This window comes from Seriola dumerili, unplaced genomic scaffold, assembly GCF_002260705.1.
Source record: "Seriola dumerili isolate Sdu_G_001 unplaced genomic scaffold, Sdu_1.0 BDQW01000045.1, whole genome shotgun sequence".
NCBI lineage: Eukaryota > Metazoa > Chordata > Actinopteri > Carangiformes > Carangidae > Seriola > Seriola dumerili.
In genome coordinates this window covers 222,969-238,541 of record NW_019174300.1, presented here as the reverse complement: position 1 = coordinate 238,541, position 15,573 = coordinate 222,969, and the positions used below count along the sequence as shown (strand labels likewise).

At 41.2% G+C, this 15,573-nt stretch overlaps 1 protein-coding gene across 1 annotated transcript; it reads left to right on the top strand.

Annotated features, from left to right (window-relative positions):
• The first annotated feature begins 394 nt into the window (after nt 1–394).
• On the top strand, nt 395–15,230 carry engase (endo-beta-N-acetylglucosaminidase). The gene is made up of 14 exons (XM_022739776.1): nt 395–501; nt 2,228–2,307; nt 2,393–2,594; nt 4,792–4,940; nt 5,082–5,236; nt 6,796–6,944; nt 7,029–7,218; nt 7,312–7,418; nt 7,534–7,645; nt 9,061–9,248; nt 9,329–9,465; nt 10,882–10,981; nt 11,961–12,072; nt 12,447–15,230. Exons 1-14 carry the CDS (start codon nt 395–397, stop codon nt 12,846–12,848), a joined length of 2,190 nt encoding a protein of 729 aa, XP_022595497.1. The 3' UTR covers nt 12,849–15,230.
• Nucleotides 15,231–15,573: the final 343 nt, after the last annotated feature.

The window sequence follows — 15,573 nt, the reverse complement described above, 5'->3', positions numbered from 1 at the left end:
GAACACTGTAAAATATAAAATAAAAATAAACTAATTACTAATTAGTGAGTTAACTGCAACATAATATGGTAAAACCTTAGCTTCATTTCAAGCAGTTGCTTTAAAAAGAATATAACACTTTAAGTTGTTTTCATAAACCAGTACAGTTTCAGTTTTTGACGATGACAGAATAAATTACGGACCAACAGCAGTATTTTTCACATGTTATTTTAGCAAGTTTTCCACTACTATGCTCATCCTCACTCCAGTCCAGAAGGTGGCGGTAATCCACCTAAAAGCTGTCTGCCAACCGCCATTAAACAAAAAAAACCGAAGAAGAACAACAACACCACCTTTCTGTTTCCTTGTTCTTGCAGTTTGTTTTTTCCATGTGTTTTCAGCTATATGCATTGAAATGGATCTGAGTGTAGATGGAAACAAATGTCGTCTGCGACGAAAACGAGCAGACGGAGAAGATGATGAAGCTGTCGGCGTGAAGAAGGACAAAACTGAAGCCAGCCGGTACTGTACTCAGGAGAAGCTCTTCACTTACTTTCAGTATCTCAGTAGTCACTAGTGAGTTAGTCACTTCAACTAACACTGACCAAAAATGAACTAACGAGTCTTTTCTAGTATTGTTTTTGTGAGTGTGACTATGAATCTAGTTTACACTGGTACTGTACTGTACTCCCTCCAGGAAATAGTCCAACTCAGTGATACACAGTGATACATATGTCCACACATCAAGAGTGATATTGTCATATATGTCATCTACAAGGGGATATATTATTTATCACATACAGTATATACATCCTCTGGATATATGAAATTATATGTTTAAAACATATATGAAATACCTATAGTAAAAATTGTATATGTAAAAATTGTTAATAAAAATGCTTTATCCTTAATATATTTTTCTTATGAATTTCTTATTAATTTTAATGTCTAACTTCTTGAAGGTGGTCTCAGACGCTACTGTTTATAAAATCAACATATATTGACAGGCTATGTGATGGATAAATATTTATATAACATATGTCCACAATATTTATCTAATTTGTGTATTTGTGTATAAAGGCTTCATGTATAATTTTTACATATATGTTTTTATTTTATAGGTGCATATATTTCATATATGGAATAATTGTACATATATTACATTTGCATATGGGATGGATTGTGTATGCTGAAATATTGCATGGTTTTTGCTATTCCCACAATGCATTTGACAAGTTGGTATCTACCACATTTCTTTTACATTTCCCCAGACAGGATTTGATCTCTGATATGATTTTGATTTGATTTTGGTCTTTGATTTTATTTATTCACACACATAAAACATTGCAAATACGTTGTATATAGTTTTTAATGGAGAGAATGTGCAGGTGAGGTAAGAAAGCCATGGAGGGCTTATGTTAAACCTCACCTCAACATAAAATAAAAATGACAGAAAGACAGGAAAACAGAAATATAGAAAGAAGGAAAAAGAGAGAGAAAAAACAGCACAAACAACACAATATATAGTTGTCATGCAAAAGGATCATTAAAGTGTTCAATACTCGAAAAATCTGTTAAGTTCAATAAAGTTCAAAACCTATTGTAGTTCACTGTGTTTTATCAGCACTCACTTACTCACGGTGTTGATTCTACGGAGAAGTACAAACTGGCCTTTAGTTCCTAGTATAGGTCAACCTCTAATACATTGGATCCTACATTTCCCATAATGCAACTTGATAGCATCTTCTCCACATGCTGTCCCTGCCAGGTACATATCCATGTTTTTCAAACTCCTCACCTTCAGTTTATAACACCAGCTCTATGTTATAAATCTGAAACATCCAAACTTGTCAGAGCTCGTCCAGAGCCACAGAAGACATTATACAGCTGTTTTCACAGATTGGATGTTATCTCTGTAGCAAGTAAACTGAAATAATGTGTTGAAATTACCTCTATAAGTTATAAAAACACATTTATTTTAAAAGAGGATTTGCTGTAATCTAATTTACTGCAATATAAATTAAAGTACATTGGACATTTAATGTGTATAGTTTAAAGTGAGAGAATAGCTTGTGCTGATAAGTGCAAATCATTCATGCGTCTGACCTCAGAGGATGTATCATAGAAAAAAAGACCAGTGGCCAGTTATGTAAAAAATAAAATCCAGATATATGTTTTACTGCTCAGTCTCCCACGTGCAGTATGATTCTCATTTGGTATTTAACCAGCCTGCTTTTACTTTCACCAGGTTGGAGTCTTGTTTGGATCAACCCACCGATTCAAGCAGCATCCATGAAGTCATCAAGTATACACCCTCAGTGCTGCCAGGTTAGCTGACTATATCAGCAGTGGTTCATCTGTAGGACAGCCTGAAATGATCTAATTTTACATGCTGTTTCCTGTTCTCTCCCAGCCAGACATTATGATGTCGACACCACCGAACCAATAAGCTGTGGTCTTCAGACTTTGGACGAGCTGCTGTCATGGAACCGGAGTGAGGCGAACCCCTTTAATGTGGCAGCAGTCCCTCTGGCACCTCGGGAACCTCCTCTGGCCAGTTCTCCACGGCGGACGTTGGTGTCTCATGACATGATGGGCGGTTACCTGGACGACAGGTATGACTCCATATTAAGAACTTGTAGTCTGTGTTGTCAGGATGAGTTTTTCTGGTCTACTACGATGAATGGAGAATTCCTAAAGGGACACTGCCTAAAACTCAACACAGTTCACTGTGAGCTGAAACAACACTTCAGGATTTAGGGGCATTACTTTTGCTATAACAAAATCAGTGAGTATACAATACATGGCCTAAAGTATGTGGACACCTGAGCACATTATTCATATTTAACTACAACTCAACTACTGCATGTCATTCCATATTCCATATAACAGCCGTCACTTTTCTGGGAAAACTTTTCCACTAGATGATGGACCCTGAGTGCAGGGATTTATTCCCCAAAAGTGAGAAATTGATATTAAAGATACAATGAAGATGCATTTTATGGCCAAAGACACTAGTTTCCCCATAACATTGGCAATACAGTCTATCTTAAAACAGCAGTCTAACACTGTGGGCGCTCCTCAGACAAAATTAATACCCCTTCGACCTCCAACAACCCCCCGTTTTTTTGTGTGTGTCCACAGGTTTTCAACACAGGGAAAATACATTATGTGTATATGAAAGGACAAAGGAGGGTGTCAGCCCTCCTGGAGTCTTAAAACCATGTTGATGGGCCAAAATCTTCTATCATGGGATATGTAATTTTATATCACCATAGCGGTATGTATCACAGTACAGTAATTGTTCTGTAAATTCAATGAAGAAATGGTTTAAAATGACTGTATCATATTGTCCCCACGGCAGAAGTTGCTCCGCTTTTAGTAACAATGAGCAAACTTGAGGGATTATAATTAATAACTTGTCTAATAATAGTGACATTTTTTTTTCTCATTTCAAGGAATATAATGGCTGTAATATAAGCGGAGCTTTTGAAAACAAAATAATAATAACTCCATTTCCAATAAATAACTCAATTTCTCATCTTAACAGTCTCAACCATCTTCATCATAAACAATCTCTTAACAACTGAGGCTTTAACTCCTTCTTTTCTCTTTCTTTTCCTCTTATATCCCACTCCCACACTTTCCCCACTTTCCCCACTGACTATCATCTCTCCCCCGTGTGTATCTCACTCAATGACTTGAGTCACAGTGATTGGCTGAGTAGGATCATGTGACTTGTGCTGCAAAGGCTTGAAAAGCTGCGGCAGTTAAAATAGAAATGCTCCATTAATAATTTAAAGGGAATAGGTTGGGTCTGGGTAGGTCGCCATCTCTGTCTGGAGTCTGACCCGGACAACGGTCCCCCCTAGTGGTGACCTCGGGTGCAGGCGGTACATTGAGCTGGAATTGTCGGTTTAAACGGAGGAACTGAAGCGTTAGCTGAAGTGGAAGCGCTGACCAAGACGCTGTCCTATCTGGACCTGGATTGTGGTCCGCCTATTAGTGACCTCTACACTAAGGTGCCATGGTGGTAACGGTTTTGCCAAATCCCTACCAGTGGACACATTTCTACCGTTGCGTGATGTAATGGATTTTGTGACTTCTGTTATTCTTTGTCTTACCTATATTTAAGGTGGATAATCAAACCTCTAAATGTGGAACTACAGTTCCCATTTTGCTCTTGCTCTTGCTCTTGTGTGTGTTGTTGTTTGGTAAATTGGCACCATTAAAAGTGTGCTGAATTATGCATTAGCAGTTCCTCTTTGCAATTTACCCATGTGTGTACAGACAACACTGGATTCATTTGGACACTGAAGAAAACCCTTAAAACCTGATGATTGTCAGGGAAGTTCTGCAGTTATTCTGCCTCTAAGAAGATTTTGTGGAGGTTCATTGCAATGGATATTGGGTAATGACATTCTTGTAAAGTGTATGTCAAACTGCATCCAATAAATATGTGTGTCATGTCTGTGTGCTCAGAATTGAGTTATGACTCAGAGAAGTCAGTCTGCTCGGAGTCAGCGGCACCAGTCTGTGAGCTGCACTGACAATGTGTCATCAGAACATCATCCATACGGCAGAATACAGCCAACAATGAATGAATGAATGAATGAATGAATACTGTAGCTTGGATTTTAGGGTGTCATTGTTTCCATTTTGGATTTGGAATGATTTTTGTTGCCTGTTTTCTCTTTGGGTCCATGAATTTTAATTTAGTCGTAATGGAGATTTCTGTTTTGCTGCCCTCCTCTGACCTGCAGTCGCATCCATGTACCTTGATGCCATGTCCTGCTTTCTTCTGTTGTTAAGGTTCACCCAGGGGACAAGTGCAGAAGCTCCGTATGCCTTCTACCACTGGCAGTACATTGATATATTCAACTACTTCACACACAAGCTGGTGACTATTCCTCCTGCTGTGTGGACCAATGCTGCTCATAAACATGGAGTCTCCGTTATAGGTGAGTGAAAAGGCTCCTTTTTATTGTATTTTATATTAAAGTGGAGATGTGGTCAGAATGTGAGAGGACGGTTCAGTCCTGTCTGAATCAGACTTCCCGTCCTCACGTCTCCTCTGAGGTATAAAATGTCCTGCTTTCCAGGGACGTTCATCACAGAGTGGACTGATGGCGCCGCGGCGTGCGAGGCCTTCCTGAAGGAGGAGGAGTCGTACCGGGCTGTAGCTGATAAGCTAGTCCAGATCAGCCACTATTACGGCTTCGACGGCTGGCTCATCAATGTAGAGAACGTCCTCAGCGTGAGTAAAAGACCTCTACGCTGCTGCTCACCCACACCTTTGGATTTAATAACTGGTTGAACCTCTTATCACCTCAAACCAGCTGCCAGTAGATGCTGATCAGACAGAAGGAATTTTGGACCGTTCTTCCTTGTAGAGCTGCTTCAGCTCAGACTGATTTGTCAGGTGTGTCTGTTGTGAGCGGCTGTTTTGAGGTTATTCTACAGCATCTCTACTGGATTAAGGTCTGGGCTCTGACTGGGCCACTCCAGGAGGTGGATTTTCTTTGTCTGAGGTCATTCTGTAGTAGATTTTCTTTGATGTTTAGGGTCATTGTCCTGCTGCATCAGCAGCTTCTCCTGAGCTTCAGCAGGTGGACTTAGGATTCCTTTATAAACTTGAGAATAAATTTTACCCCTCGATGATGTGGAGCTGTCCAGGTGCAGATGGGTCATGGGCCAGGTCATGATGCTCCTTCCGCTGTATTTCACCTTTGGGATGATGTTTTCATGTTGGTATACAGTGCTGGTTTTACACCATACATTCTTCCCAAACAATCCAACCTTAGTTTCATCAATCCACAAAACATTTTCCCAGTAACACTGTGGAGAGACAAGCTGCTCTTTGTTAAACTTCAGATGTGCAGTGATGTGCTCTTTTATAGAGAGCTACAGCTTCCTCTACAGTGTCCATGGCAGAACTCCATCCTCCATGTAACATTGCACCATGATTTGCCAAAGGCCGAGTCGTGAACAGAGACGCTAGTTAACCAGCTCCAGTGATTCCTTTAAGCCTTTCACTGTTACTGGGCTTCTTTGTTTTACCTCATTGATCATTCTGTGTGGAGCTTTTGGAGTCGTCCTGACTGGGCGCCCACTTCTAGAGAGAAACTATTCATCTCCATTTATAGACAGTTTGTCTGGCTGTGGACTGATGAATATATTAACTCTTTGAGATGACTGTAACTCTTTCAGCTTGATGCAAATCACTTCTTGATCCCAAGTCTTTACAAGGCAAGGTTCACATCAGCAGATGCTTCTTGTGAATAGCCAGTGTTAGCATATTGTGCCTAAGTTCAGCCTCACTGAGACGCGAACATGTCTGTATGATAGACTCTTAGTCTTGCTTATTTTTCCAATAAAACCAATAATAATTCTCTAAAACATGAACCTAGCTTCCCCTTTCTCCTGTAATAACATGCAGTAAGATAATAAATAAATATTATCACTATTTAACTTTTTTTTTTAATATTCATTGGTCACTCTCATATGTTTGTATTTTGTAATGTGAATAACTTTCCTCCCAGATGAACATAGTGGCCAAATGTATAACTACTCTGGTACCTGTGCATCAACAGCTACAGAGTCAGCAGTCTGATGGTTTGTGAGGGTGGACTGGGATCATGGAGTCAAATTCCTGGCCTGAATTATTGTAGTTTCACAGTTCACCCGAGCTAACGTTCTGTAGTGGTCTTCTCTTCGAAGACCTGCTGTTTGTAATGTGCTGTAACACAGAGTGTGTGTGTGTGTGTGTGTGTGTGTGTGTGTGTGTGTGTGTGTGTGCTGTCCCCTGCCTTGCAGGAGGTTGCAGTGAAGAACACACCTCTGTTCCTGCGCTACCTCACAGACCAGATGCACGAGCGAGTCTCCGGCAGCCTGGTCCTGTGGTACGACAGTGTGACCGAGAACGGACAGCTGAACTGGCAGAACGAACTCAACCAGACCAACAGGTAGACAGCGTCCATTTACATGTGTCAGTTTGGACCGCCAGAGTGATTAGTGACGTACGCATGATCTCAATCTCTCCGTCACAGGGTGTTTTTCGATGCCTGTGATGGTTTCTTCACCAACTACAACTGGACGGAGCAGAACCTGGAGACGATGAAGGACTACAGTGGGATCCAAGGCCGCACGGCTGACGTCTACGTTGGGGTAGACGTGTTCGCCCGGGGCAAGGTGGTAGGAGGGATGTTGGAAACAAATAAGGTATGCACTGTGGATAAGGTGAGTCTTTTTTTTTTTTTTTTATGAATAAATAAGTGTTGATCAATGGCAGATCATTGACTGTGCGCATCTTCTTGTTTTGTTTGTCTTCAGGCACTGGAGGTCATTCGGAGGCACGGCTTCTCTGCAGCCATCTTTGCTCCGGGCTGGGTGTACGAGACCAACGACGATAAGACCGAATTCCGCAAGAACCAGGACACGTGAGATCTACGCAGTGTTTACACTTGACTTGAATACACTCATCAGTCAGCTGTTCATTCAGAAAGCGGAGGAGATGAATAGATAGAGATTGAGATGTTTCTAAACTTCCTGCAGGTTCTGGGCTCTTCTGTCAGACTACCTGTACGTCCACCGGCCCGCCTCGCCTCTCCCCTTCATCTCCTCCTTCTGCCAGGGCTTTGGGAAGGCTGTCTTCTGGAGAGGAAAGGTACTGACGGAGGTGGAGAAGGGGAAACACATGACATCACCAATTAGTGCTGGAAAAGCCAGTGCTCATCAAAAATTGAGAAAAAAGCTAGTCAGGAACACTGCAATGCATCAGATTAATGTCACGACGAAGTGATTTGTTCTTTTAAAATATTTGCATTTTGTACAGTCCTCATTAGATATTCATAGTGAAAAGAATGTGTTACTTCTAACAGTAACATTTTCCAAAAAGAACATTTCCTTCTAAAAGCTGCAGACCTGCAAAGGCTGGGCACCAAAATACCACAATAGACAGACAAACCTAACTTCAAGGTCAGGAATATATCAAACTCTAGGAGCTCTGCTCTCACTGATTGCTGTGCCGCCATGAAAACAGGAGTCTTGATTTATCCTTTTGCGACCACAGATGGTACGGCTGAACGATATGCACAAATATGCGATACGAGTCACCATTTTAGTTTTGCGTTTAATTTTCACTGAAACAAAACAAGCATGTTCCTTTACCGGAGAATCTGATTTGTAGGCCGAGGCGTCTCAGTAGCACTGCAACGCTTCATTGGACTTGGATGTTCCACTTGGCCATATTCAGCCCTGCTAGATGGCTGCTATAAGTCTGTGGATCAGCAGCAGCTCGTTCAGAATTTCAGTGTTTTTAACAAAAACAGAGCAAATCACACCGGTCCTCACTTCTCTGCTTTAGCTTCAGTTCATTTTAGAGCTGATTATCAAGTTTAACTTTTAGACAAAGGCGCTGCGTCAGGCATGAAGTAGGTTTGGCCTCAGGGCAGATTTTTTTCTGAGCCAATAGATAGAGGTCAGAAAGTAATCAAAGGCTAATTTAAGAAAGTGATTGTTTCTGTTCACAGTCACATATAAGTATAACTTTCAATGACTTACTGAACTGGTGTAATTTCTTTCATACCGCACGTCACATGTCTGTTGTCTGTTTCAGAGGTCTGTAAAGCAACAGAACCTTTGGAACTTCAGAGTAAAAGCTCCCAATTCACCTTGAATTGAAGCATTGTTGCTGCCTCAACATGGATACAAGTATGATAAGCATTATGTTTATATAATGCATTATAGCTACATATGGGACTGTCAGGTTGATATTGTAAAATAAAAAATCTCATTATCAAAATTATTTGGTGGGCCAGTTTTGAGCCACGGGCCGTCTGTTGTCGACCTCTGCCCTGCATGGTTTTGTCCCACTGTGCCTCTCTGACACACCTGTTGATGCCTCCGTCTGCCAGGTCACACAGAAAGACCCGCTGGTTGTTCAAATCCAGTGTTGATGAAGCCGCTCTGTTTTTGTGCTCCAAGCTGCTGGAATATGTGACTGCATGAGTTAACATTGTTTTATTTGCATGCTTGATTGATGCTGTCTTCTTCAAATGTTCTTTCTTGATGTGTATGCAGAAAGAGACAATGAGGAGCTGGTTCAACCTGACTGCTCAGGAGATCCAGCCCCTGTACTACCGCACACAGCTGGGGGGCCACGGCTGGCTGAGGAGCCGGGGCTGCCCGGAGGAAGCCTGGAACGGATGCTGCTCGCTGCTGCTCGACGGCCTCATCCCTGCTTCTCACACGTCCCCAGTTTGTGCCAAGTGTGTGACTTTTCTGTTCACCTTTTCACGTAGTGAAAATCTTGCAACACCAGTCTAGCATGTTGTTCTGTATTTCTCAGGATCTTCTCACTCCATGTGGCCCTGCCATCCCAGACCCTGGTGAGCTTCATCTACAAGCCGTCTGCTGGGATCACAGTCTCCCTGGAGCTGAAGACTACAGATGTTTGCACACAAACGGACATCGACGATGCCAGACGTGAGTTTCTTACTCTCTGCCCACTGTCCAATAGCTGCTTAACCTTTGCAGGGCCGTCATGAGGGGGGGTGGAGCCTATACCAGCTATAATCATTCTGACAGATGGGTCTGTTGTCAATGTGTTTGTGAGAGACATGAGGGAGAGAGATAGAAAGAGGCAGGGAGGGGCTGAGTGAATCCATGCGCCGTGCAAAGATCTACAATCAAATAAGAATAATAGAAAATCAACATGTGGCGAATGCTGATATTGTGAATGTATGGGAATCACTGCTGTCTCTTTATGGAAATATATATATACTATAAACTATAAATTAAAAAAAAAAATTCAATGTGTTTTTCAATTAAACTAAGAACTGACTTTTAAGGTAGAAAAAGATATATACAGTAGATAATATGAATAGAAGGAGGATTAAAAAGTTTTATTTTCATATCAGTGAACTTGTCACTATTTGACCTTCAGGTCAGGAGCATTACACCAAATTCATCACACCTCTCAGAGCGACATCTCCATCAGCACCCAGCACAGTCATGTGCTAAACCCTCATGAGCTATTAAAGTGATGAGAACAAGCAGAAGCACAAATGTAGACACGACAGAACCAGGGTTACATGTGTTAACAGTCTTACACCCTGTCAACACGTTTTCTACTCCTCCTTACAAGTGTTTAAGTCTCTATAACGGAAATACCACCAGAAGTGAAATATTACTAGAACTGCTAGAACAATTTATCATTCTGAGGACTATGAAGCTTGTTGCAAAGCATTTGTTATTAATGTTTATAAGCAGCTAAAGCTTGATTGTGGTCAAGATCATCAGGTCTCATGTAAGAACCACTCACACAAACAGATTCATGTGGTTTAAGAGAATTCGTCACATTCACAAATCTTCTTGTATTTGTAACTTTCTTTGAAAGTCATGATTGGTCCATATTTTATAGCCTTTATCCAAAGGGGGGGGGGGACACTTCTAATAACATAAAGCCAACGAAAGAGTTAGATTTGTTTAGTATTTTAGCTGGACAGTGCAGGTTGCTGTTACTGTTGCTGATGTTACAGTTAACACCTGTAACATCAGCTGTAACGTCCCTTTGACCCTCTCGCTTTGTCAAACGTCTTTGTTTCTGTCACTGTGTAGCTCTGCAACGACACCGCCTTGACAGCTACAGTAATATAAGAGAGTTTGCTGAATTCGACCTGGAACACACAAAACAAACAAGCGTAACAACATTCAGAGAGGTGAAGGATATGAAAATGGAAATGGCCCTGATCCAGCCTCTTTTCAGCTTCACGTCCGCCAGACTCTCATTGATACTCGGTACATTACACAGACCCAAACCAGAACCGCTCCACCTCCACGGGGTTCAATGTTGACTCAGTTACAGCCGAGTATTACCTGTACATGTTCTTGTGTCTGCAGTTACCAGTGTGAGTCCTGAGGTGTTAGATGGGGGGCACCCGCTGGTGAGACAGTTCTCTCAGCTATGTGGAGACTTGAATCCAGATGGTTGGACTGTAAGGTAAGAAACACCAACAACAGCTAAGCTGATCCAGTCCATCACCAAGGAGGGGCACTGGGGGCAATGTCCAACCGTGCCCCCCCCACACACACACACACACACCCCCCACCTCCCAAAATTAATTTCAGTAAAAGAAAAAAAATGATTAACAGTTTGTGTGTTTACTGAGGTGTGTGAAAAACCACTGGATTAATGAGGAGAGTTTTCAGTAACAGCTGTGTGTTGGTCACACATCTGGTCCTGAGGAGAGTGAGGGTGCTGCAACAACCACACCTCCAGCTGACTGAGGTGCATTTGGATTAATGTTATTGTACTTGTCACATTACACACCCTCTGTTAGTCCCTGTCATCCTCAGTCCTGTTGCAAGTGATGTCAGAGTTTATCTGGTGTTTTCCTACATTCTCTACAGTGTCCTGTAGTAATTTGTCTGTTGGCCTATTGATCTGTTGTATCATAATAATAATAATAATAATAATAACATTTATTTATATACAGTAGCTTTTCAAACAATGTCACAATCTGCTTTACTGAGGAAAACAAAACTACACCACCATTAGAGAGATAGATAGATTGAGAGAGAGAGAGAGAGAGATAGATACCTCATTCATCCCCTAGGAGAAATCCATGTGTCCAGCAGCTCATTAGTAATGATAATAATAATTGTTGATAATTAAATTAGTCTACTTCATATGTCAAGTTCAAAAATTCCGGTTCAAGAGGGAAGGGGGACGAGATCAGCGCGAGAAAAGAAGGACCTGATTTTAGCGTTAAAGATCAAAGTTCTGTCACATGTCTAAACCTGTTAAAGTTTACACAGCCAAGTGTCCAAAGCATAGAGCTGAAAATATTAAAAAATATATACTTTTACTGTCTCACCCAAGATGTTTTCTCGGGCTACAGAGTTGCAATTGGATTTCATTGTAGAGCCTTAATTCTTAATCATTGGTCTTTGTGTCCTCTTCGTGTCTCTCTGTGCAGATGTTTGCAGCTGGAGCACAGTGGCTGTTCTCTGAGAGAACTTTGTGTCAGTATCCAGCAGAGTGGAGACCCTCAGGACACACCGTTCAGCTGCAGGGTGGGAGAGATCATGGTGAGACGATGAGAGCTGGTTGTGTTCAATAATGTGTTCTGTAAAATACTTTATGGCTCAGTATAACTGAATTTGAGGGAATACTTTAAGCTGTTTTTATATCAGATATCATAGTGCTGTTCAGGAGTCTGTTCTTACACCAAAAGAGATACTTCCATTTTAACAGCAATTTCAACTTCTCTCAGTGTTTGTTTTTCTACTGCCGCTTTCATCTGCAACTATTTCAGCCACCACAAAAAAATTCCAACTGCAGATTTTCAGCACTAAGGTTCCTATATATTCCTCATGAACCTTAACCTCCTCTAGTAAAGGTTCCTGAAACTTCCTCTCTCTCTGATCATCCTTGTCTGTCTACCTCTGTCTCTCGCTACAAGCTGCTGGATGTAGCCAGTCTGCAGGTTCCCCCCGAGCCACTTCAGGGCTTGTGCATCTTTGACGTGGTGTGGCTGCATGGCGCCGGTACCTCTCCAGAGTCCACCTCTCCCTTCCTGCGTCTGAATGCCACTCTGCGCTGGGACTACCAGACCAAGCTCGTACGCCACTTCAGGGTGTACTGGCGACGGCTGAGAGGACCTGATCCCCGAATCCCCCCGGGTCAGCTGGTTCTGGTGGGACGGGCGTATTCTAATCTGTTTAGGGTAACGGAGCTGGCCGTGCCGGAGCCCCCCGCGTTACTGGAGCTGGTGGTGGAGCCGGTGATCAGGAGCGGCTTCCTGGTCCCAGAGAGCCACTGGGGAAGAAGAAGCCTCAGCTACACAGAGGAAGTCACACAATGACTGTGAACAGATGTTATCATATCATCAGACTGCTTCTTCTTCTCTCCTTAAATGGTGCTGAAACCTCGACTGATGTAAAACTCCACACATCCAAGATGGAGCACTTAAACGTTTCTTCCTCTCTTAGAGGCGTGTGTCCATATAGTGTTTTTCCTCTGCACTAGCTTCATCTCAGCTGCGTGTGGGTTTTGTTTCTATGACAACAGTATCTTGACAAGACTTCACCAAAGCTGTTGTATGATAGACCAGCATCACCCGCTTGCTTTTTACTACTGTTCTATTACTTTTTATTATTGTTTTTTTTATAGTCAGATAAGTGACAACACTCTCTCCTCATTGGGAACGGTTGTAAAAAGAATCTGGCACTCAGTTTACGAGGCCCCTGTGATGGCTGTTGAGATTATAGCTGACTATCCCGCACTATCCCACATCTGTTTGGCTACTTTTATATCTGAAAGTCACTAAAGTTTGGATTTTAGAGGCGAAGCCCGACTGTTGATCCAACAACATGATAAACGTGACGCTAATCTGCTTGAATTATTCTGTCTTACTTTGTTTTACCTACTTTAACCGAGCAGTTTTCTTTTTACCACTTCACTTCATTCACTTACCACTTAGTTGATTTTTTTTTCTTCTTTTTTCTTTCAGCCACATCACATGCTTTTCATCAGGGCTATAGATGAAATCATTACAGCTACTGAGTTTGAAGAACCTTTAATGTGGTAGTTGGCATTTTGGGAAATACCTGTTCATTCAATTTCTTGTCAAGAGTTAAATGAGAAAATTGATGCGACGGCTAGCAACTGGTTAGCTTAGCTTATCATAGACTGGAAACAGGGAAACAGCTTGGCTCTGTCCTGAAGTGATAAAATCTGTGTACCACCACCTCTAAAGCTCAAATTAACACTTCATATCTGGTTTGTAGAAGAAACAAATCTTACTGGAGTCTCTGCTGGTTGCCTGGCAACCTCACAAAGACGACAAGACTCTTGTTTCTGTGCAGATTAAAGATACGTTTTAATTAATGAGCTTTACAGGTGCGGTTAGCTGGATTTTGTTACCTTCTGAACAGAGTCAGGCTAACTGTTTCCCTTTGTTTCCAGTATTTGTGCTAAGCTAGGCTAACTGGCTGCTGGCTAAATCTCCATATTCCCCTTACAGACATGAGTGGTATTCATCCTCTAATCTAGCTCTGTCATGCATCACTACATTTTATGTGCTTCAGCAAACTAATGTACCTCTCAGCTTATAATGTTATGAAAGTTATGCTTTTTAAAGATGAAATATCTAGACAAATTAATACTATATTAATACTTGACCATTGTCTGATTAAATATATTAATAGTAATAATAAACTTTATTTATATAGCACCTTTCACAACCAAAGTTATAAAGTACTTTACAATAAAACCAAATATTAAAAGTAAATAAAAACCAGAACTTAAGACCTAAACATGATAAAAAAAAAATTATTAAAACAATTACAACAAATACCATCAGTTAAGGAAAAGCCATACGATAAATGTGAGTTTTAAGAACACTGAGTTTGCCTGCTGAGATCATCTGGAAGTTCCAGAGCTGTGTGGCCCGGACAGCAAAGGCCTGGTCACCTTTGTTAACAACCTGTCAGCAGCATTTTGTATCAACTGCAGTCTCTGGATGTTTGGCCCACTGATACCAGAACACAACATTAATCGGGTCTGGAAGAGGTGAAACAATGGGGGTTCTTTTTTTTAAGTCTGCAGAGTAAGGAAATGACCTGATCTGGGTTAATTGTCTCTTTATTGAATACGGCAACCAGACCAATACAGGACGCATCCGTGGTATCAGGCTTCATCAGGACCTATAATTGGTTGTCAGGCATGTAGCTATGGAAAACAATGTCATGGCTTTGCAAGATTTGCCCCAGTGGAAGCACGTATTCTACAGAAGCAAGGCAGACACTGATTAATCTTTCTCTATCTCTGCTCTGCCTCTCTCCTTTGTCTCTCAAGGTTCCCCTAACTCTTCATACAACCATTAATGCAAGAGCAACTAAAAACCCTGACTGTCTCATCTAGAGTGTGGCCATTTTGTTTTCTGGTATCAAAAAATGCAGAGTGAATTGAAGGTCTACCATGTACAGTTCATACTGAGCATGATATTTGCACAGAGGAGAACAAATGAATTCATGTTACATCTCAGGTTTTTCAATGGTGTCCTTCATCTACAGACGCTTTTTCTTTTGCAGTAGCAGTGTGCTGTGTAATTCCACGTCGAATTCATTTTCCTATTGTTTATATTTATGCATGGTGCACTTGTGCTTATTAATTCAAATTAATTCATACTATGGGACTTGCATATATAGTAGAAAAGTGCGATACAAAATTTGCTATTCCAAATGTACAAAATATATGTTTCATTATATCAACGTTTCTGTCTTCTTATTCAAACCATTGTTTGGATTTGCGTCATTGCTTATGCATTATTCACCTTCTTGATCCACAAATGTGCTTTATAAACTGTATCTTACCCACATGTGTACAACATGAAGAATACTGGATGAAGTCCGACAGCACCTTTTACAAAGTATCATTTTATGTAATGTTCCTGATAACTTTATCATAATAACTTTATTTGTATAGTCCTTTTCAAAATCACAAGATTACAAAGGACTTTAACAAAAGCAGTAAAATAAATCTAAGTAAATGAATAGAATCAATCAATCGGACCAACTACAACAAAT